Raw genomic sequence first — 23,911 nt, 5'->3', positions numbered from 1 at the left:
TCGTCTCAGATCGGCCAACTGGTAGGTATACTGCACCTACCTTACATTTAAAAAGTGGAGCAGGAAGAATGAGATCTGTCTGAAGTTAATACAGCAGCGTAAGTCAGTGTTAGTTGCCAATCATTTCCACAACGATCAGTGTTGTTAAGACTTATTATTACCTTTTCAACTACATAATTTCTCCCCGTTTTTCCTGGGTTTTTCAGAATGATCATGTGGACATTGGTGCTCCTCACAATAGGAATAGTGGATTTGGGTATTGGCCAACACTACAGCCAGATCCAGTGGCTGTCCCACCTGCGCAGGCGACAATGGCACGCTGGTTTGCAGGCTGAGGATGCAAATTGCCCCCTGGAGTGTAATTGCCCCTCAGTCTACCCCACAGCCATGTACTGTCATAGCCGCAACCTTCAGCATGTTCCCTATGTCCCCTCGCATATAAAATATGTCTACCTGCAGCATAACCAGATCACAGGCATCCAGGATGGGGTGTTTGACAACGCTACCGACTTGGTCTGGATTGTGTTATTTCACAACAAGCTCAGCTCAGACAAAATCGGCAAGAACGTCTTCAGCAAGCTCAAGAACTTGGATCGGCTCCTCTTGGATCACAATGACCTAACACACGTGCCTCCTAACTTGCCCACTTCAATCACAGACCTGCGACTTGGGCACAACAAGATATCAAAAGTCCTTGCCAGCTCATTCAAGGGGATGACCAACCTCACCACCCTTCATCTCCAAGCAAATGCCATAGAAGACGTTGGAGGTGTGTTCAAGGGGTTCAAGTCTCTGACAATGCTGGATATCAGGAAAAACAAGCTAAGGAAAATCCCTGACAACCTCCCTGTGAGGGTACAGCAGCTATACCTGGAATTTAATAATATAGAAAGCATTCCAGCAGATTTTCTCACCATGTATCCCAAACTGCAGTTTGTCCGCTTAGCTCATAACAAGCTGACTAATAAAGGACTTCCTTCCAATGTCTTCAATATCAGCACGTTGGTCGAGCTTGACCTGTCCTTCAATAAACTGGAAAAGATTCCTGTTGTCAGCATGAACCTGGAGAACCTTTACTTGCAAGGCAATAAGATTAAAGGTATGAGGACTTCTATTACTTTAAATTAGATAATGCCTTGAAATATTTTATGGGCACAGAAAGACAAAAAGGTTAAAAATAAGCAAAGAAGAGTAATGTGATTACATACACCCTCAGTGCAGAACTGATTTCCTGAATGTTGCAGGCTGTCTTTATGTAAGACTCGGAGCTCTCCAGTAGTTTAGTGATTTTACTCAGCGAGACACACACGATGCCACTCATGCATATAAAGCGAGTGATAATACAGAAATCTTGAAGACTTTAGATGTAATGTTTAAAAGGACTGTGCTTTGTCCAAATATGGTTTGTTAGTCAATTTGTTATGCTCCAGGATGCCTCCAGTGGTGTAATCCTCTCCCATTGCTTGGTTGATAAAGACTCATGCTAGTTATCCTGTATGCTTCTTAGCTATATTACTCAACTTAATTCAAAAGGTCATCCAGCTTGTATGTATATATCCACAAATGTGTTTATTTGGCTTATCAACTTCCTAAAATTTAATTTTTTTCCCCCAATCTTTAAATAAGAATCATTTACAGTTTTTACCGAATGCCTAAACACTAACTGTGAATCCTGTAGCACAATTTCTAAAACTAGTCAGACTTATAGCAAAACCACTCACTGAGTGTGCAAAACTAAAAGCACAAAAACTGCTTTGCACTCAGTTTGCAATTTTGTAACACACACTTTGCAAGACTGTAGGCACAATTCACTGCACAACACTCAATTTCCAAATTTCCAACACACTCCTAGCAAAAGTATACACATGTATGGCTATCATTAACACTAATTTGCCAACTGTCTGGCACACTTTCACATGTGAAAACTTTTTTAGATACTGTGACTGTTAGAGAATGTATTTGTACACCAGATGTTGAACTTTTATCTGTGTCACTGCGCCCTTTTTATCTCCCTCGTGAGTTTCCACAACTTTTTATAACCGTAGTTTACATTCACCCGAAGGCTCACCCCGCCTCCACTTGCAGCATCATTTCAGATGTAGTGCAGAAGCTGCAGGCGCTTTCTCCTGATGCACCAAACTTTATAATGGGGGACTTTAACCATGTCTCCCTTAAATCAACTTTGGGCAATCTGTATCAATATGTATCCTGTCCTACCAGACGGGATAAAATGTTGGACCTCTGTTACGGATCGGTGAAGAATGCTTATAAATCCCTCCCGCTTCCTCCTCTGGGATCTTCTGACCATAACTGTGTGCATCTTCTGCCCATCTATAAAACTGTCTTAAAACGAGAGAAGACAAAGACTAAGGATGTTGACATATGGTCAGAAGAATCTGTGCTTACCTTGCAGGAATGTTTTAAGTGTACAGATTGGGAAGTTTTTATTCAGTCTTGTGGAGATGATCTCGACGCTTTGGTGGATGTTACTAGCTCTTATGCAGTATTTTGTAAAGACATGATTATACCCCGTAAGCGCGTTAAAATTTACGCTAACAATAAGCCATGGGTCACTAAAAGTGTCAAATCCTGTTTAAGGAAAAAGAGACAGGCCTTTAAAGAGGGGGCTGTTACCGATTTTCAGACAGCCACCAAGGAAATGAAAATCGAGATCTTGAAAGCAAAACAGAGCTACAAAAACCTTCTTGAAAGCAAATTTGCTGCAAAAAATTTGGGGTCTGCCTGGACTTGTATGAAAACCATAGCAGGGTTTCAAAATCCCCAGAGCAGCAGTCAGGTCATTTTAGATGGTTTTAATTCAGACAGAGATTTTGCAAATGCTTTAAACAGGTTTTATGCTCGTTTTAGTTCTTCTGATTTTAGCGAGGATATTTTGGAACTGAAACAGAAACTGAGAGATACTCAGCACTTTATCATTGAACTCAGCGATGTTAAAAAGGCCTTTCATACAGTCAATGTGAATAAGAGCCAGGGTCCTGATAATATTAGTGGCCGCCTAATTAAATCTTGTGCTGATGAACTCAGTCCTATATTTCAGGTTATTTTTAACAAATCCTTGCAAACACAACATGTGCCCTCTCTTTGGAAAGAAGCAGTCGTGGTTCCTGTCCCTAAATCTAGTCGTCCAAAAATTCTAAACGACTTCAGGCCTGTTGCCCTCACTTCAGTTGTCATGAAAGTCTTTGAAAAAATCATCAGAAATGTGATTATGAAAGAGACTGAAGGTCAGCTGGATCCAATGCAGTTTGCATACAGGCCCAACAGAGGAGTGGAGGACGCACTTTTGACTTTACTAAATCTAATTCTTAAACATGTAGAGAGTAAAGGGACTTTTGCAAGACTTCTTTTCATTGATTTTTCTTCGGCTTTTAATACAATACAGCCCCATATTTTAATTAAAAGACTTTTAGAACAGTTTGAAATCAGGAAAAACCTGGTGGGCTGGATTTTAGATTTTCTAACTGACAGGTCACAAAGAGTGAGAATAAATGGGGTTCTGTCTGACCCAGTGTTCTCCTCCACAGGTTCTCCTCAAAGCTGCGTCCTATCGCCCTTATTATTCACTCTCTATACAAACATGTGTCAGGGCAGACATGAAAACAGGGTCATTATTAAATATGCAGATGACTCTGTTATTGTCAGCTTACTGAAAGAGGGTGAAATTAACCACGGTCCAGTCATTGATGACTTTGTTCAGTGGTGTGAGGAGTCTTATGTCCAGCTGAACATATCTAAAACAAAAGACATGGTTGTTGATTTTAGGAAACAACAAAATGGGCACGGAGTCACTTTAATTAAAGGTCAGAAAATAGAGCAAGTACAATCATATAAATATCTTGGGACCATAATCAATGAAAAACTGAACTTTGATCAAAATTGCAAATCAGTTTGTAAAAAGGGTCACCAGCACCTTTATTGCCTTAGGAAACTTGTTCATTTCCACATTGACCAAAAAATTTTAACTTTGTTTTATCGTTCTTTTATTGAGTCTGTTTTATCCTTTTGTTTGGTGGCATGGTTTGGTCAGACCTCTGTCACAGAGAAAAACTCTCTAAATCAGATAGTGAGATGGTCCAGTCGTCTGATAGGTGAGCCACAGTCTTGTTTAGCCTCCCTGTACTCTAAGCAGGTACAGAGGATGGCTTTATCAATCCTTAAAAATGGTTCCCATCCTCTAAGGGGTGAATTTCAGCTTCTTCCCTCAGGACGGAGGTTTCTATTTCCGAGATGCAGGACAAAGCGTTATAAAAATAGCTTTGTCCCCGTTGCTGTCACTGAATTAAATAAGAACTGTTTTTGATTCGAAATATTAAAGTATGTGTCACAGTGAGTTTTATATATTTACTAGGTATGTGTGTTTTTAAAGGGATGTCAAATGCTGTCATTTTTCTGTAAAGCAAATTTACCTTGCCTTTAGGTATAAATAAAGTTACCTTACCTTACCTTACCTTACTTTGCAATCAGCCTAAGCACTATAATACAGGTAAGCTGTGTGTGCGGAGTACAATGGTGGGAGCAGAAAGAGTGAGAAGTAGAGGAGGCCGAGGAAGAGGACGTGGAGGTGAAGAAGTAGGATGAAGAGGACGACAAGGACAAGGAGGAGCAAGAGGAAGACGAGGAGGGGGAGAGGAAGACGAGGAGGGGGCAGAGGAAGCATGTTCACTGCAGACCACGTAACCCATATAGTCATTATGGCGATTGCAAATAATCCTATACTTGGAAATAAACACTTGTGTTTGTTTTGATGTGTTTGAATAAACACCAGTACTTGAAGTTTGGATCCCTCTATGCTTATGGATCTATGACAGAAGTATGAGCTCAAACTGACATAGCCTACCTTGTGCACAGGGAAGGCAAACGCCAGATGTGTTTTGTATTCATACCATCGGTGTGCAGTTGGCGCATTGTGTGCTTAGGAGATGATGGCTTGTGTGTACTGTTTGATACGGAAACACCATTTTTACGAAGGTGTGAAGAGTTAATCTAGCTGTGTTCGCTTTTGCAAGAGAACTACAATGTTTTGATTATTGGGTGACAGGTTTTCTTATTTGTGTGAAGAGTTTTGCAAAATTAGCCAATAGTTACAAAAAGTGTGCTTAAGCAATCAGAAAAAACTGTAATGCCTGCATGTGATGTTCGGGATCGGAGCTGCACATGCAGCAAAGAGAACATTTCAACCACTAGATGACAGCAAAAGCAAGATTTTCAAACTGTTTACCAGTTATTTAAATTATTCCGTTGAAGCAGGAATTTTCCACGAACTGTCTCTCAGTCATGGTAGAAACTTTACGAAACACCAGATATCCTCACACTAGAGCTCTCAACAGAAAACAATGCAGGTTTTTTTTTTTTTGACAAACTCCAGAAAATAACTCTTTACTGACTCCATTTAAAGAAAGATTTAGAGAAGATCTGCCCCTTCTGACACAGTCATACATTTTGGAGTTTGCACGGACTAATATGCATAGGTATATGTAGCAATGAGCTTGGTTTGGTAACACTTGTGGTGAACAGACATCATCAAGACATCATTTTTTGCTTCACATCTCAAAAGATGAGAGTAACCTATTTTCTCGCCCCTTTCCTCTTTCAGAGTTCTCCCTGAGCAGTTTCTGCAGTGCTGTTGACATGTCAAACTTCTCCAGGCTGAAGATGCTCCGTCTCGATGCTAATGAGATCAGTGCCAAAGACATTCCTGCTGAAGCCGCCTACTGTTTGCGACATGTTGCTTTCATTGATGTGTAGAGGTTTCCGAAATGTCTCTATCTGTAACACATGCCATGCTATTATGCTTCATTGCATTTTCCTTATATTACTCACTCTCCTCTTCATTAAAACATGATTGCATAATGTTTGTTTAAGCTGTTATGAAAGCTGTTAGCATTATTGAAATTATAAAACTAACCAAAAGGAAATACCATAGTTTTACAATCACATATCCGGGTGGCAGACGTGGATGACAAAGAGTGAAGAGATCTGGTCTAACGAGTTACATCCGCTCAACTAATTAATTGGTTCCAGTTGTCTGGTAAAATGGTTAGTAATAATAGTGGTCAAGTATAATAGGAATATAATATAATATAATATAAAATATAATATGAAACTGCCAGCCATTGGATTTTTGCCTCCATCATGTGGCACCTGGTAGAAAGGAGCAGTAATTATCATCAATATGTTTTTGTGAACATTTTAAAATTATAATCAGTGATGCACACTGAGTAAAGCATTTACACTTTGTCTTCTGGTTATTCAGTCCATAGGACAATTTTGATTTTCTCCCTGTTCACATTTAACATGTGAAATTGTCTGGTTAAGTGTGTCTCTAATTAAATATGTATTCTACTTCAAATGAGCCGTGACTGTTATGTCTCACTGTTATCTAATTGTTTACTTCAGTTCACACAGTGACTTTTCAAGACCCTATTGGGCCACGTGACCCGTCAGAGTTTTTGACAACAAGTTAATTTGGTTTCCTCTAATTTGAAGGTAAGAAGCAGATGAGCTGGGAAAGAGGACTGTCAAAAGGTATCTCCACTTCTTCTAACTGATCTTAAGCAGTTCCCACATATTTATTGTTGAAGACAACTTGCCTTTTCATCTTCAACAGCTGCCTTTAATCCCTTGCAGAAAGGCACTAAATTGAATTAGAGAAATGCTTTACTTGTTTTGTAATGGTGCAGTGTCTTGGGATAAAGAATGGATCACTGCCATGCAACGGTGGTTTGCACTCTGATAAGCGGTAGCATGTGAAATTAAGTGTGTTATAGATTATGCTGTATTGCAGGTTGCAGTTGTTACTGCAGACGATGGGTCGAAGAGCTGTGTTTTCCGTCTCTGTTTTCTTCAAAAATTCATTGAAAACAAAACAGAGGCCAGCTCACATGCATATGCACATCCTTCGACATGATTTACTGATTTGGTCCTCTCAAAGCCACATGCAAATGTTTCACTTTTTGGGGAATTGTCCAGTTCTTCTGAAAACCATTAAAGTATTTATTAACACAAATAAAACATTTGGCCTGACCATCATGGAGTAAATACAAGTCAATACAAGCAACTGACAGCATTAGAGAAACCCACGTGCACAAAGCCTTTCTGTTTTCTCAGTATTATAACCAGTTATTTGTCATTACCATGCAGTAATGATTGTATGATGCGTATGAATAAATTGTGTTATTATTCCCACTAAAATCTGTCACCTCCATATGTAATAAAACACATTTCCTTTGAAGCTGCAGCAGTGATATGCATCTATTGTAATAATTTCCTAACTAGTCTCGTAACCAACAACACATTATTGTACAGAAGTCATATTGAAACTGTTTGTACAGTTTTGAAATACTTAAAAAAAACAATCACATAAAAAATCGAATTCTCTTAACAAAAGAGCAACTATGTAAAGACTTTTTAGATTGATAAACTTTGCAAGTTTTTGCAAGAGAAAAAAAATTCCAACACAAAATGTACAACAGTGGACACTATGAAGTGGCTATAAATCCTTTAATGAGAACATGACCCGCTCTTTAGATGTGAATGTACTGTGTTCAGTTATGAACTGGACAGCTGGTTAGCTAAATAAAGTTTCAGCTGGTTATCGATGGTTAACTTTTATTACCAATACAGTGATTGAATAAAGTGACGATAATAAATAATTCTTGGAAATGTTTGGCAAATAACATTAAAAACATGATGTTAACTTGTAGCAAATAGAAACACATAATTCAACATACATAACTGCTTTAAAAAACACTTTTTTTGTGAACTTAAAAAGTTATCTGCAATAGAAAATGCATAAACATAATATACATACCACATTATTAACAATAAGTTCCATCTTTGGTCTCAGATCAAGCAAAGCTTCTTATCCAAAAGGTGTGCATGATACATTACACACATACTGACACAAAAACTCAGGTTCACAAGTGCTCTGTCTGCTGCTGCAGTGACTACCTGGAGAGAGAAAACAATACTGAAAATACATAAAGACATATGTGCAGTTATACTGCTGCACACAATGCATTTGTTTAACGCATTTAAACAGCTCCAGATGCTTAACTGTTAGCAATGCTTTATAGGCCAGTAGGATACTCACATTACTGTCCCTCAATTTCTATGTCCTGCAGGTCTGTGCTTTAATAAGACCACAGAAGCATGCTTTAGCGTCATTTCAGTAAAAAAACGCAACGTCAGTCTTTTTGCTTAATTAATCTGTATATTCTCACCTTGCGTTTGTTTGTAATCTTGATCCATAAGGGTTGTAAGTTTTCTGTATTGGGAAAAAAAAAGCACATTTTTTACACATCAACATATCTGAACACATAATACAAACAGTTGGACCTGTCTTTATTGAAAACACTGCATAATCACTCACATTGCCAGCTTGTAAAATGTGACTTATTCAAAAACTTCTTCAAGAAGATGAGATGCGTGGGTTGTTTGAGGCATGCAAAGTCTTGTTCATGGTTCACTACTTTTTTCAAGAAGGATTGCATTGTGAATCATGCCGCAATTGTAGAACCTTTCACAGAACTTTAGAAGAAATATTGTGAAGATGCACTTAGTAAGGCTACAGAAGTGTGTCTGAAAAGCTTGATGTTCATCAATTCACAATAAGAGAAAAAATGTCTTATGTGAGCAAATATAGGACTTACACAGTGCTATTTTTTTTTTTTTTTTAAAGGCACTACAGCACACAACAAAGCCTCCACCATGTCTCCCAGATGTTAGACATGGTGGAGGCACCGTTGTAGTTTTGGGCTGCTTTGCTCCCTTAGGGCATTGCGTCCATTGAGGGAACAATTCCATGTGGGAACATTTAAACAGCTTTTTTTAGGAGAAATAGAACAACATGTATTCACTGTTGTCTTAAGTCTTTTAAACCACTTTGAGCACCATGTAACGGAGAAAAGAAGTTTATATAAGTTACTGAAGCTCAACAGTTTGTAGCAGAGTATTTTCAGTCTTCACTGTGCTTGATTGCTCATTATGTTCAATAAAGACATGAAAAGTACAACTCTTTGTTCATTATTAGTTTACCTTTAAGATGAACTAATATCAGACCACATTTTTGTGTGTAGTCAACACAGAAATTCTCCTAATTCCAAAGGGTTCAGAGCTTTTTCTGGGAACTACAATGTCAAGTCATAAGAGATAAAATCAGTTCCACTGCTTGAAGTGGTCTTGTTAGAAGGAGGAGAATAAAGACTAACAGAAAAAGATACGTTTTTGATTAACAACCCCAAGTAATGAAACACACCAAGGTTCCTGTCAGTATGCAAAACAGTTGCGAAGATTAGCTCTCACTTCCTTTTTGGCATCCTTCTAAGTATGGCCAGAAGTTCTGTTCCAGTTGTGGAGCACATTCCAAGATGACTGTCCTGGGAATATTTTTAGATATTTCATCGTGATCCACTGTGACAGTCAAATTTGGTAATTAGAAGAACATTAGAAGTTCAGCCTCCCACTTTTCAACAGACAACAAATATTTGTTCAAAGCAAAAAGAAAACAGCCAAAATGTTATTTTGCTCCCTAATGGTTAAATACCACATTTCATGCTTCCCTTTCTGAAACTTGGTATTATATGTGGCACCATGGTGCAGTGGTTGACACTACTGTGTGCATTCTCTCTCTGTGCCTTATTAGGTACTCCAGCTTTTTCCCACAGTTCAAAGACTTGCTCAGTTAATAGGTGATTCTTGGCTGTATCTGTTTTTCTGTCCTGGACTGGTTGATCCAAGGTTTAACTCAACCAAATGACATCTGGGATAGGTGTCATTTAGTGCCCCAAATGCTTTGAATTGTGGCAGCTTTTCTGCTCTTTCATTTTGTAAAGGAAAGCCCAGAAGCTCCTATGCAAAAAAGGCAAGTAAGGAAGCACTGAAGCACCTGTCTTTGAACTTTCCTTTACTGAATTCATCTAACTTTTTTGTGTCTACAACTGAACTGCTTTGCTTTTAGTGTGACTGATTGTGCCCATTTTTTGTGGTGTTGCTGGCATAATTTGGCATAAACCTCCTTAAACTTTGAGAAATAATGTTTTCATGAATTGCTGTATATATCTGTGAGATAACCTAAATATTTACTTCAGTCCCCTTAGACCCAACACCATTGATTAAGAAGCTACTATTGGCTGCTCCCTTTTTCATATGTGGTTACCGCAACAGGCGGCACTGCATTTTACACTGAATAAAATGCGATCGTGGCTCAAGAGTTGGGAGTTCGCCTTGTAATCGGAAGGTTGCCGGTTCAAGCCCCGGCTTGGACAGTCTCGGTCGTTGTGTTCTTCAGCAAGACACTTCACCCGTTGGTGGTAAGAGGGCCCGATGGCGGCAGTGTCCAGCAGCCTCGTTGCGCCCCTGGGTGGCTGGGGCTACAACGTAGCTTGCCATCACCAGTGTGTGAATGGGTGGATGACTGGTTGTATAAAGTGCTTTGGTGTCCTTAGGGACTAGTAAAGCACTATACAAATACATTCTTCCTTATGCAAACCCAAAGATATGTGTCTATAAAACACAGGAAAAATGCTAGCGAAGGTTACTAATGATATTCTGATGGGCTGAGACAATGGAAAAGTCTGGGCTCTTTCCTAACTTCAGTGCATCATTTAATATGGTTGAACAAACTTTTTCCTACAAATACTAGAAGATACTGAATGTGCTGTGTTGGTTGCGATCATATTTGTCTGATAGATTACAGTTTGTATATACAAATGGAGAGTCGTGAAGTTCTACAGGATTCTTCCCACATAGCAGATATGTCTGCCCCGGTTCGGGTGTCAAGGTGGCACTGCTGGCTGACTTCTGGCATGTTAAGTGCTATGTCATCCACTTATGGGCCAGGCCTGGGTTAGATGGCACTGTTTATGTGATGGCATGCCACATCTGGCCCAATTGTGGTTTGGTTTATGTGGCCCAGGGTCATAGACCTGGCACTTCTGACTGACTGGTGACTCATGGCAGGGTGTATGTCAACCAGATGTGGCCCAGGTCTGGCAATGATGGCACTATTTATGTTCCTATTTTATTATTTTAGTTAGAAGACCCAAATCCCAAATGTTGCAATACTATACTGCTATGGTAGCCAACGTTTCAAATGCAGTTTTGACAGGTTTGTGAGTGTACACTTTATCCAAAACCTAGTGAGGGTTTACTCATGCTTACCACTAGGTGGCTGTAGCTCAGGACGTAACCCTACTAATCGGAAGGTTAGCGGTTTGATCCCTGGTTTCGCCAGTCTGCATGTCGAAAATGTGAATGTGTATGAATGTAGTTAGGAAACACTCGCTTTACAGAAAGTGTTTGATTGGGTGAATGTGGCATCTTGTATAGAGCAAGTACAAATACGCTATATAAGAATCAATCCATTCACTGTCTCAACAGAGTTCCGGCTTCTTACTTTTGCACTATTATGTTCTGGCACATGTTGTTGTTACATGGCTTGATTAAGGTACACATTAGGCTGACATCTGGGACCAGAGCTGAAACTGTTCTGGGCCAGTACAGGACCAGCAGTGTGTCTGTAACTGGCCTTGCGCTGGCCCATGTGTGGGCCACCTCTGGCAAACCAGATCTGGGCCACCAAAGGGCCGTCATTCAAGCACATGAATGGCCCAGATCTGGGCCATTGCAATTTCCGCTATGTGGGTTAGGCAACACTATTAGAAAACACTGCATTCATATCAATTGCTGCCTAATTGTTACCCAGTTAGGTTAATCAGAAAAGCCAGACCAGATTAAAAATGTGTCTAAACAGACCCATTAAATAAATCACTTCTTTCATTTATATCATATAAAAATTAAGAAAATCCTGTGTTAGAGAAAACTAAGTAATAGAGCTGAAAACATCACATTTTACCTATAGGCTGGGTTGTTCTAATCATCAATCAAATGTCCTCAAAGTTCTCTCACAAGCCTTCAGCTAATCCAAAATTCTTACTTAAAACTAGCTGATATTTTTCCCTAATATTAACTTATCTTTATTAGATACCAGTTATTGCAATGTGGGTGGAAACCAAACTATTGATGAAGCCCACACAAAGGTACAAAGAGAACATGGAAAAGCCACAAAGGCCACAGCTGACTAAGGGTTCAAATCAGGAACCCTCTTGCCACCCCTTTTTAAAATCCAGAAATGCTATTTAAATCTTTGATCATGCGCCATCACATCTTAACAACTTCTTGTACCCTATTATCCTAAGAGAGCACATTGTTCTCCGAATGCAGTCTTACTTGAGGTTCCCAAAAGTATAATGGAAGACAGAGCTGTAACCTGTCAGTCTCCACTCCAGTGCAAACAGCACAAACACTTGGAGAGAGACACCCTCTATACTTTTATCATTAGCTTCTAAAAGTGTGTAAAACAAATCCTTGTTAGGTTACTAGCACCACATTGCTGGAAAACAGATGTATACTTCCAGGTTATATTATTGAAGTGGCTTATGCAAAAACGGCTATTTATCAGCAAATGTTATTACAAAAAACTTTCTATGCAAATTGGCTACAGGAGACTCCCAAACAATAATGCAGGACAGGATTGTATACACATAAAGATACAACAGCTGTATTTTCACGTATTTTACATTAAATTGATAAAGTTGAACGATACTGTGCAGAAAAATTTGAGTATACAAGTGCTACACAAAGCTTCTATGTGTGATACAATATCTTTTCCACCTTCCAAACTTCCACTATTACATTTTCAAATCCAATCTTACTGCTATAAATTAAAAAACGCCACTGCAGCCTCCATGCTCCTCAGCTGAGTAACTTATAGTCTTTTTACAGCGATTTATTAGGTTTAAGGCTTTGGGAATGTAATGTTTATGTTACTGTCTATCTCATCCCTGTAGACAAAGCAAAGCTACAGTAGATCTTAGTTCTCAAGTGGTGAGTGGTGGCCCAAGGTAGGTCACAAATCATATTTACCAGAATTGTAGCCAAAATGATCTTTTGAAGTCAAACATATTTTCATTGGATTTTGATCAACTTGAGGAAGACTGTTTTTGAGAGACATTTTGTTTAGCTTTGGTTGCTAAAAACAGCTGTATGTTTGTCTCCTGTTTGGATCTTTATTTATGCAGTTGGAGGTTTGAATCAAGCAAAGCTTTACATCAGAACTACCATACTTTCTAAAAAGTGGACAGAGCATGCTTATATTACTGTTTACAACAAAGCTATAGTTTAAGCCATGTGGCTCAGCAAGCTATGACAGCCTATAAAATCCTTGAACATCTGACTTTATTTTCACTTTATTTGCCTTGACAGTTTTTTCCCCAGTAAAACATTATAGAAAAGCTGCATACTGTAATTAAACAGCCTACACTACAAACAGTATAAGCACCTTTAAAATGAGGCATGGTGATTTATATTCACTAATCTACAATTCAAGGTGAAATAACTTTGCATCCATGTATCAAAGAGGTTCAAAAAAGAAAAAAAAAAGCTGAACAAGGTCCAAGCTCCAAAATGCGGTTAGTTGGTTAAAAATAGCGTTCCACAACTGTCCAACACATACAGCACTTCACTGAGGTTACCAGTTGTCAATGTCAATGTTTCTGCACTCACCGCCAGCCATGCAAGATCCCTAATAGTCTGCTGCATGTACTCATGTCACCACATGTAATTAGCTAAACAACCATGCAAAATCATTAATTCCTGGAAGAGAAGTCAGAAGTCAGTTCCACTTTCTCATGCTGTCTGGTCTCTTTTCATCTATTTGTCTTTTTTTTTTCCTTTTAAATGCATTAGCTGCAGCATTCAGTGTAATTTCTGGTACACATTCCTTATTTGTTTAGCAATTACTGGTGAGTGTCACTGCCTAAAAACCTCAGTGTCTGTCTGATGTTGGATTTGATATCGGACATCAAACATCAAATCTGAAGTTGGATTAATCAATCTGATTCTGAATCAGCTTCTTAGTAATAATTGTCAAATCAAAATACTGATAAGAATTACATATGGACTTGAAAGAGTTACTTAAATTAATACCATTTGTTTGCCTTTATCCTATCACTGTGGAGGTCTAATGTGACTGTAAAATTCTCTGCAAGGATTAATAAAATTGAGTCTGTCTAACATGACACATGACGCTAAGCAAAAACATCTTTGTCAACTATCATTCCAGTTTTAGACTCTTCTCAAGAGCTAAACCATTCACGGTTTTCCCTTGAGTATACATTCTTGACAGCTGCTGCCTGTAAGAAGCAGAGTGCTTTGTGACCATGTTTGATTTCCACACAGAATCAATGTAAAAACAAAACGCATGTCGACTGCAAGAAAGCTATAGAGCATGGGTGGCCAAACATTTATAGTTCTGGGCCAAATGCAGAAAAATATGTCGAGTCTTAGGGGGGGAAAAGCCTATGTATTTCACACTTTTGTGCTTTTGTAACTTGAGAGACAATAAACCTTCACTGTAAAGTATTTTATCTCTTTTGACTTAAACGCTGTTCTGTTAGAGGTCTTATTAGCATATTATTGTTTTCAGTGTTCTTAGCATGCCATTTCATTGCTTTGCTTTATAGGATTTCTTATTAAACTTTGTGTGTGTGTGAGAGTTTTTAATAAGCTATTCAGCCTTTTCCAAAATGCATTTGTTGCATTTTGAAGGAATGAGTGAAGGTTAAAACCAGCATTATGTTAAAGTCATGACTTAGAGTCTGTGAATAAAGTCACTATAGATTGTAAGCCTCAGCCAGCTAAAAATCAGTGTACTCTAAATCATTCAGCTTCTCAAGCTATAGCTGACTGCACTAAATACCCTCAAATCCATAAATGCAATGCTTGCATTTGTGTATTTTTGTGCATGTGCTGCTGCAAAGTAGGTGCCAGCCTACACGGTATTTATTAGTGAGAGAGGGCCGGTGCTTCTGCAAAAAAGGAGTGCCCCGGAGAACAGAGCTGACTGCCAAAGTCTACTCATTTGCAATATGACTTGAATGCCTGGCTAACTTGACAAGGGCACATGCGATCTTGTAAATTAAAACAAAAACAGAAGCTCGGATACCTTGTGTGTGATGAGGCAGTAGAGAGTAAGAATGAACAGCAGTCCTCCACAGATAGATGCGATGATGAAACCCAGCTTGTACAGGTCACTGACTGGTTCTCTCTGAGAGCCCTGCACAGAATCTCTGTCATAACTGTCTGTAGGAAAGGACACACGATTTGTGATCTCTGCAGTTGCCGCAGACATCTGAGTGTTTCATCACAAACTACCCAAAAAATTGAGATTCTCACCTGTAAAGTGTTGTGTGATTGACTCTGTGTATAACTCTGTGTATAACTCTGTGGTAGAGCCAAAGGTTTCTGTGTATTCATGCTGGCACCTCCAGTCAACCGGTGCATCGCTCGTCGTTACCAGCTCCCAGTAAACCATTAAGACTTCTAAGACCTTCTGTAATGCATCCGAAGGAGACCCTCTGTAGAGCACTTCAAAACTCTCTGGTTTATCCTGAAGCAGATTCGAAGAAACAAGTATTTCATATGTCTTTAAGGTACTGCAGATTCATGTGCTCACACTATTCATATGATTTGTCATCTTCATATGACATTATAAAAGAAACAGGCTGCAAGTTCAGCATTCGGAAACTCACGCTGACCTCAATCTCTTCATTAATCCAAGGCACACATTTCTGAGAATAGATGTTGAGGATGAGCGCCCTCAGGGACTGAACATAGCCATCATTTACTGAACCCCGAATGTATTTGAAGTGGGTCGTAAGGAGCTCCAGTATCCAGGGTAATGCAGCTTTTACAAAGCAACATTTGCTCTGTTGGAAATCAGAACACAAGGTAATAAACACGAAAAGCACAAACCAGTTAATGGAAAACCTAAATCAAAGGTGTTTGGGGAAAAACAGTTGCATAAGGTTATATTACCCACCAAACTCCTCCGTTCTATGAATGTGTAGTTTATTGAACACCCACTTCTTAACTGGTTATCCATCTGCGGAAACAACAATTGCAACATCTCAGCCTGGGACGTGCAGGGTGATTGCTTTAATGTTGTTTCAACACCTACCAGTTGCCTAACTGTCAGCAGGTGTTCCCTAGTGATGGAGTGTCTGCATGGGCCAGGGACCTCAGCCATAGTCAGAGGGAAGCTCAGGAACATTATCATACACAGACACTTTGCCTGCAACTAACACAACCACATAGTGTATTCATGAGAACTACAAAAACCCATTAGAAGTACTATCTGTAGACTAAAAAAACCCACTCAAGCAGACAGTCCTTGTAGACAGTGTGAAAAAAAAACCTAAACTGAATAATACACTCGAACAACAACATTCTGGGCAGCCTTTCCTTAACATTTCAACATGCATGTACTCCTCACCCTGTAGCAGTCCAATTCAGTGACCCCTCCCAAGTTGTGCTAATCTAAAATTATTTCCAAGAAAAGAATAAGTTCAAAGCAAACCTAAGTTGAATTTCCACCTAATTGAGCTATAAAAATTTAACAGTAGTAATTCTTTCCATCCAAAATATCTACATTCGAAACGTAACAGCAATACTTTCTTTCCAGAAAACACAGTGTTTGTGTTTAACTGCTCTACGCCGTCATCTGGATCTCAGCTCAGATAAAATATCAGGTTTCAGATTGAGTTTGAGAGGAATGCATAGTGATTCCTTGCTGCAACACTACTAGTGACTGATGTTTAAGTAAGTGTGGAGGACTGTGGCGTGGGGGTGGATAACCTCAATTTTTGGTCAAATACTGCCCTCTACCATGGAAGCCTAAGCAGGGAGAACAATGTGCACAGGATCCAACTGTAGCTGATGTATGTCTGCTACCAAGCACCTTTTGGCAACAGTAACAGTCAAATGGGCTCCAGATGGAATTAATGCTTCCACTAAGGATTAAAACATGGTGATAAGCACATGTTCTTCACACTAAAAGCTAAATGATTACACAGAAAGGCATTTCATAGGTACCTCTTTGACTCACTTGGCTCCTAAAGTTTGATGCAGCTTTTGCAATAAATAGTCAAGATAGAGGGAAGTGAATGAAACAATAAAACAAGATTTATTTGTCTCCAGTCAACTTCTGAGATGAATTAAGGTAAATGGTAAATGGTAAATGGCCTGTATTTATATAGCGCTTTTCTAGTCCCTAAGGACCCCAAAGCGCTTTACATATCCAGTCATCCACCCATTCACGCACACATTCACACACAAAAGACAATTCTTTGAAAGCCGCAGAGACAAGAAATAATCTTTTTATATTTGGTTTTCTGTTCCTAATACAATTTTGAGCTGTTGAGTTTAACTCTTACTTGGTTTTCTGGACTACAAAGCACTAAATCAGTGCACATGGCAGGAAAGAATTATTGCCAGGACCAGGAGGAAAAATAAGTTCCGTGCCATCAAAGTTTTAAGTTTGATGCTTTGATGTAGATTTAAAGCAACATGCTGAATAATAATAACAGAGTTACTTTTACAGTAAAGTGGGATGGTACGTTAAAGACTAACATGCCATACTAATAATAGTAACCAGCATAAATACTTAATGATTAAATTAATGATATTAAATAAAACTATTAATGGGACTGGTACTTGGCAAATGCAGGAGCACATGATGTAAATGTCATCTATCACATGATTCATTTTCTCCATGGTGTCCAAGATATCTCTATGTAGGTCAGCAAACGCATGATCAAGCAGATAACTTCATATAGAGACTAACGCAAGCATTGCGCTCAGTGTAGTAGCGGTGTTTTTGAAAAAATTCTGATTAGAGAAATGTTCTCACCTACCTTAGCTTTGCTCTGAATCAGCGTGGACACAAGGATGGTCATCTGGTACGTGTTTGACAATGGAAAACACCAGACTCCTCTGTCAGACACATTGAAGCAAAGAGATCCTTTTCAAAAATTCACCTCCACTCCACCGAAAGGAATCTGTTATTAAGTAAATTTGACACTTCGTCATGTGGCGCTGTTCTTCAAAGCATTGCTTGATGTGTTCCCCCTCTACAGTGTGAGTTCAAACTGAGACTGTTTCAGCTGATGGACAGCCCTTTTAAAGACCTCCCACCTCACTATGTGGGACAAGATACACATTCCTGAGTCTGAAGACCAATGTTTTGGGGACTACAGATCAATTGACGTTTCTTAACAATTTCATTTTTTTGTATTTTAACATATCTGACTAAAACATTACATGTAAATATTAAAACTAAACGGGCAAAGAAAATTCTGTGAGCTTGAGGTGCATACTAACATCTGTTCTTGTCGAAATGCTTGAAGCGGGTTGAAAAGTGATCATAGTTTTTCCTCGGGAAATACAGGCTGTGAGTGAGTGGACCCAACTGAGCAAATGCGAGCAAAGAAAAACAAGATGTTCTGAGCACTCAAGGAGAATTTTTCTGACGATCATTTGGGGCAGAGGTTGTCAGAAGCAGGTGATGTTTCATGATGCTTGAGGAATCCAAAACTCCTTTTTAAAATAACGTCACATTTTTCCAAGCCCGAACCTAAACCAAGGGAGAAGCACATTCACATAAATGCTTTTATGAGCTCTATTTTGAAGGGAAAACGAGGAAGAAAGGGAGAAGAAAAAAGAGTGGTTCGAAATTCAATGCCACGGGAAGATTTTACATTTTTCTCACATTCTTACATCTAATGTCATAAACGCCTTCCTCTTCCTGCTATCAGCCTGAGAAATGTACTGTCACTTTATACAATTCAATCAGCATTGGAAAGAAACCATTTAGATTAAGAGACGCCCTCCCCATCGTCTTGGAGGTGGCCCTAGCCAGAGTTATTATAGTTTTGTATTTTTTCAATAGTTTTTTTTTTTTTTATTAAATTTTGACTTTCAGCTTTTCAGATTAGTTTCAGTTAGTTTCCAGATTTTCTTGTTTCAGTTTAATTTTTATTGTTTAAAAATGTTTAGTCTAAATCATGTTAGCTTCAGTTTTAGTGTTTTATAATTATTATGTACGGAGAGCATATGCCAGAGGCAAAATTCTGGAAAAACAGTACATGTATTGGAAGTGAGGAAGCCACTCACTTATAGACAACCAGAGTCTCAGCAGAAACGTCCACCAAAGCCTCAGCAGGCAAGTAGTAAAATCCTTTTTACCAAATTAACAAATATTAAAACTGAGATAGCTTGAGCTACCCAATAAAGGTTCATTCACTGTCCTCAGACCAATCAAGTTTGCCAATTGTGAATTCACACCCCATGGTTATGTTGTCAGCCCTCTTCTGTAATAATCTAAACTGTGGTGTGTTAAAACACAGCAGGCCAGACAGTCTTCACTCACCACCAGCCAACTTGCTATATTTTCCTCACTCAAATTTAATCTGCTTCCCGAACATTAAAATCAACTGGAAGGTTGAAGCTGTTTTGACTTACTGGAAAAGATCCAGCATGCATTGCCAAGGCACGAGTACAAGGGGACAAAACAGGACCTCTGTGGAGCGATCTACAGATTTTAAGTCAAGGGTTTGAAAAAAAAGAAAAATTGGGCCAGTTCCCAGAACTGTTGGGCGCTGGGGGTGGATACTTTAATCTTTATTGACTTAGTTATGGTTGATCTTGGAAGAATGCAGTATAAGTCCCAGATTTCTTTGGTATGGTTTTTTGAATGATTATGGCTACATTATGCTTTACATGAGCTACTCTTTGTAGGCTGAAGTGGCTGATATACAGGAGGCCAAACAAGATGTTTTTCATTTCAAAATATGGCATTGTCTCTAGAGTAGGGCTTTCATGATACTAGAATTTCAAAGGTGATACCAATCTCCAGGAAATCCTCAATACTTAATGCTATGTTCAATATCACAGGAGGAAAAATGAGTAAATTAAGATGTGCATATTTAAAAAAAGAAAAAGAACAGAATAACACTGCTATGTGCAAATGTATACCACTACAGCCCTATTTACTTTCTATGCTTCCAGCAAATTCGGACCATATTGCATTGCTTAGCAAATGGAGTTGAAAGGGTAGGTTTCTTTCTCAGATTCAGTCTGGGAGTTCAAGAGGAACACAACACCACTGTTGGCACAGAGTATTTGAACTTGACAGGCAAACAACTTTGATGGGTTGGGCATTTGGGTCAAGTCACTTTACTATTCTGCAAAAAATAAAATAAAAAATACAAACAAAAGTAAAAAAAGAGTGCATCCATGCTGTCATTTGCAATTTTTAAGAAAGTCCATGCTTTAAAACTACACCACATGGATTAGAGTATCTTCACATTACACCTACTGGAGTGGCTTCACCATGAAGCTCCCAGCACACAGTTTTTGAGCTGATGTTAATGCCAGAGGACATTTGAGCCTTAGAAGTTACCGAGTTAGAAGAGGGCTGGCGACTTTTAATCAACGTGCACCTCAGCAGTCTCTGCTGCTCTGTCACTTTGCTTGATCAACCACTTCTTAGCTGAGTTGTTATTGTTCCTAAATGCTTCCTCTCTGCCACAAAGAATTGATTGTGGAATATCTCAATAATTATTTCTTGCTTGGGCTACAGTAACTAATTAGCATTGGGTTTTTTTTAATCTTTTCTCCTAACTTAATGTAACATAAGTTAGTTGTGTTTTTATGATGTGCCTGAACCCCCAAGACTTGTCCATAATGCTGGTGCTTAATAAAAATTTTTTAGACATAAATAATTATGTTATCCTGTTAAATTAATAGCTCCTACAGTTTTATTATTGTTATCTAGCTGCTTTGTTTATGATATCTTAACAGACAGCTAATGTGGCCAAAACTGCCATAAGGTAATTGCTAAGAGTTTAACGGCTATTTTTAATGTGCACTGGCCAGGTTAATGTTTATGATAAATGCTTAATGCTCAATGTTGAAAAAGAAGCCTTATTGGCCTCTTGAAATTCTTCATAAAACCCAGGGGTTCTTTAAGATTCTTGGCTAGTGTTGTTGCACTACTGTTCCTGTGTTTGGCTGCTAGTGGGGGGAGGGGCTTTGCACTTGCCTATCTGAAGTAGTACTGTGTGAAGTAGAGCTGTGCAATGCTACAAACTGCAAACTGCTTATACCAGTAATGATACTTTTAAAGTATAAAGGCAGTTTATACATGAAATAGCAGTGTGTCATTATTTATGACGTAAATCATCATCAGTTTTAAGACCATTAAAGACCACTAAAAACATTTCAAAATAATTTGATTTTCAACCAAAGGAGGTGAACACAGCACAACTGGTATTGATACTGTTGCAAATGAGTGTCTAATCTGATGGTCTGTATGAGTATCTTTTCTTTTTCTGGCAACCCTACTGTCTAGAGAGCATTTCCAGAAGGTTGCCAGTTTTTGGTTGGCCTGTAGTTCTGACCAAAAATGGGTCTCAAGAACTTCAGTTAGTCCCATGGTTTAGATTTTTATGCAAGATTTTCCATTGGTTTTCTTTTTGGTTGGCTAGTGAGGCTTGTTTTAGAGAAACCTTTGGGTATGTTATTTCAGTTTAGTGCTCATGTATTAACTCCAGTTTGTTTTGGTTGCTGGAATTTTGGCAAAACAGACTGTGGTTTGTTTTCCAACTGCAGGCAGTGTGTTTTTTGAGTTGTAATGAAGAAACAACTTTTTGATTTGTTGTAGTGGTGGGCGGATGTCAGAGATTGAACTCCTTTCCAGCCTATAAAAGCTGTACCATATGTTCACTTGGCCTCCCTCTTCCACTCTTCCACCCACCAAATGTTTTTGTTAATTTATTTTCATAAAATTCTATTTAATCTATTTCAGTGACTTTCCTCTTGTGCTTATCTTGAATCACTTTGTGTTAAAGGGTACATTGCTTTTTGCAGCACCGGGAAACTTTTGTTGCTAAGCAAACTGGGACTAACCATGTAAACACCAAACACTGATTACCCACAATGCTAAAACCAAGACTTAAGGGAAGTCTCACCTGTTGGAACGTGGACGCTGGTTCTCTATAGTGTTGTCCTGTGGGTAGTAGTGTCCAGATACTGGGAGGTGGTAGCAGATGCTTGCAGATATGAGCTTAGTGCATCTGGCTTGTTCTGGTGCACATAGCAGTAGCTCAGATCTGGGGAGCTTGGCCATAGCGTCTAACCTCTTTGCCCAGCTCGTGAGAAGCATCTTTTTTTTCCAGTGTGGCTGCATTCTGCTAGGGAGGAGGCTGAAAAGGGCAGGTCTGGTCAGCAATAACATTTCATTAGCTGGGAAGGAGCAAGACATTGCACAACACTATCCATATTGTCAACATCAATAGGTTTTTTTTAATGAGAGTTGTTTGGTGTATGGTAAATATAAAATATGGAGGATCCTGCATGAAAAAATACAACAGTAGAATTACGAAGGTTATACCATATGTAATTTATTTAATTTTTTTCCTTTTCTTAAATGCACACCAGGATGAAACTTCAAGGGTGGGTTGGGTTATTGTCAATTCTAAAATTACATCAATAATTACTGCACCAGCTGCAGACATTTCTTAAATTTAAAAGGCTCACTTTGAACTGATATTCCCTTTTGGAACACAAACTCCCACTGCTGAAAAGAAAAGATGATGTCTTAAACAAATTCCAGTGTGTAAGGGTAATCACCCATCACTTAATTTAAGCTATAACAGGAATCTCTGACCTTTTGAAAATGCTTATTGGTTAATTGTACACAACTAGATGAAGGGAAGCAGCTATCCCAGCTCTGTTGGTTACAAATTCTGCACATAACCACCGGAGTCTAACATTTCATGGTTTTGCTTTTCTGCAGATAATAAGATGGCACTAAATACTAATGTCCCAACTAATGTGCTTTAAAAGTCGTGCGAGGGAGACTTGGTTAGTTCTTGAAAGAAAATGTGTCTTAAAAGAGCTTGAATTAGCTTAAAAGTACAGATGTATAAACTACTGTCTTTTAGTTTAATGTGTACATTTCAATTTGTGATAAACTGTTTTTCAAATGTTTATTGTATCACATTAGACAAAACTATTAATGTTACTAATACCAAAGACCTGTCTTCATTTTGAAAGTTCAAAAAAACATTGCGTAACAGTAAATGGCCATAGCATGGGATCTCTTTGAGCAACATTGCTGCCTGCATGTTAATTTTAAGTTTTTAGTTTTATACAGTTTACGGTTAGAAAAATATTTGGTAGGATTAACATAGATTGCATCTTACAAAACATTGGTTGTTTAAGTAGGTTTGCAGCTCAGATAGTTGTTGACTCACACTAAAAGATACATTTTTGCAGTTTTTTGACTCTTGATCGAGTGCCAGTATCAACCCTCGCCTCTCTGCACTCTATCAATAGATAAAATCCAAAGCAGACAATTCATGGATGTGAGGGGCGAGGAAGCATGACAACTCCACTGTCGCTCTGCTGTAGTATGAGAGGACTTCCTTAACCAGTTCAGAGAAAGTGGAACAAAAAGATCTGACCCGAGAACATGACAAATCTACATTTTTAGATTGTTATCTATGTTTTTTTTTTAATCTGCGTGTCCTCTGTCTGCTAAGCAAGCAGAAATGCCTTCCTTTTTTATTCACTCGTTGAACGACCTTAAAGGTCGGCATTTTGTTTTGTTTTTTTCTCCAAAGGTTTTGTCATTCAGAGCGTTTTATAAATGAGATTTACTCTGGTAAAAACAGCTGAAGCAGAGTAACTTGTTTTGCTGCAGAAAAAGGCAACTCCCAAAGACAGGGATCGTACACTGCTGAAAAACTTGAAAAAGCATGATTTGAGTTTGAAAACTAACTGACATGACGCCAGCCGGGTTTCACTCCTATTGTAACTTTTAGTTGCGTAAATGAAAGTCCCACTTTGCCGACATAACTGGAATGAAACAGAGCAAGGTTTCACATTACACTTTCTAGCGCATACTCTATGGCTGACATTTAATTGTATACCCAATAGTCACCTAAAAATAGGCATCCTTATATTATTAAGCGACAATGACAAATAT

At 38.7% G+C, this 23,911-nt stretch overlaps 2 protein-coding genes across 5 annotated transcripts; one reads left to right on the top strand and one right to left on the bottom strand.

Moving 5' to 3' along the window:
• Positions 1-25: 25 nt before the first annotated feature.
• Positions 26-6,897, top strand: fmodb (fibromodulin b). Its single transcript, XM_082518119.1, has 3 exons — positions 26-98; positions 207-1,099; positions 5,615-6,897. Exons 2-3 carry the CDS (start codon positions 208-210, stop codon positions 5,764-5,766), a joined length of 1,044 nt encoding a protein of 347 aa, XP_082374245.1. The 5' UTR covers positions 26-98; position 207; the 3' UTR covers positions 5,767-6,897.
• A 605-nt stretch (positions 6,898-7,502) lies between these two features.
• csf1b (colony stimulating factor 1b (macrophage)) lies at positions 7,503-17,996 on the bottom strand. 4 transcript variants are annotated; one of them, XM_082518120.1, is made up of 9 exons: positions 17,775-17,996; positions 16,040-16,159; positions 15,902-15,964; positions 15,618-15,788; positions 15,256-15,469; positions 15,026-15,162; positions 8,244-8,287; positions 8,114-8,151; positions 7,503-7,971 (listed from the first exon to the last, which is right to left on the bottom strand). In XM_082518120.1, exons 1-8 carry the CDS (start codon positions 17,814-17,816, stop codon positions 8,115-8,117), a joined length of 828 nt encoding a protein of 275 aa, XP_082374246.1. In that variant the 5' UTR covers positions 17,817-17,996; the 3' UTR covers positions 7,503-7,971; position 8,114. The 4 variants fall into 4 exon arrangements, with proteins under 4 accessions (XP_082374246.1, XP_082374247.1, XP_082374248.1 ...); XM_082518121.1 differs by having other exon boundaries at positions 7,503-7,967; XM_082518122.1 differs by having other exon boundaries at positions 8,114-8,146.
• Positions 17,997-23,911: the final 5,915 nt, after the last annotated feature.

This window comes from Aulonocara stuartgranti (assembly GCF_965226115.1).
Source record: "Aulonocara stuartgranti genome assembly, chromosome: 20".
NCBI lineage: Eukaryota > Metazoa > Chordata > Actinopteri > Cichliformes > Cichlidae > Aulonocara > Aulonocara stuartgranti.
Note: the sequence above shows the minus strand (reverse complement) of the source record. Positions and strands in the feature narration are given on the sequence as shown.

What these genes read in the sequence shown, in the direction of transcription:
- csf1b (XM_082518120.1), bottom strand. Translation starts at nt 17,816, where the DNA reads ATGACCATCCTTGTGTCCACGCTGATTCAGAGCAAAGCTAAG. An exon ending in GGATTAATGAAGAGATTGAG is followed by an intron (nt 15,470 to 15,617) that starts GTCAGCGTGAGT and finishes AATCTGCTTCAG; the next exon opens with GATAAACCAGAGAGTTTTGA. An exon ending in AGATTACAAACAAACGCAAG is followed by an intron (nt 8,152 to 8,243) that starts GTGAGAATATAC and finishes GTCTTATTAAAG; the next exon opens with CACAGACCTGCAGGACATAG.
- fmodb (XM_082518119.1), top strand. Translation starts at nt 208, where the DNA reads ATGATCATGTGGACATTGGTGCTCCTCACAATAGGAATAGTGGATTTG. An exon ending in GCAAGGCAATAAGATTAAAG is followed by an intron (nt 1,100 to 5,614) that starts GTATGAGGACTT and finishes TTCCTCTTTCAG; the next exon opens with AGTTCTCCCTGAGCAGTTTC.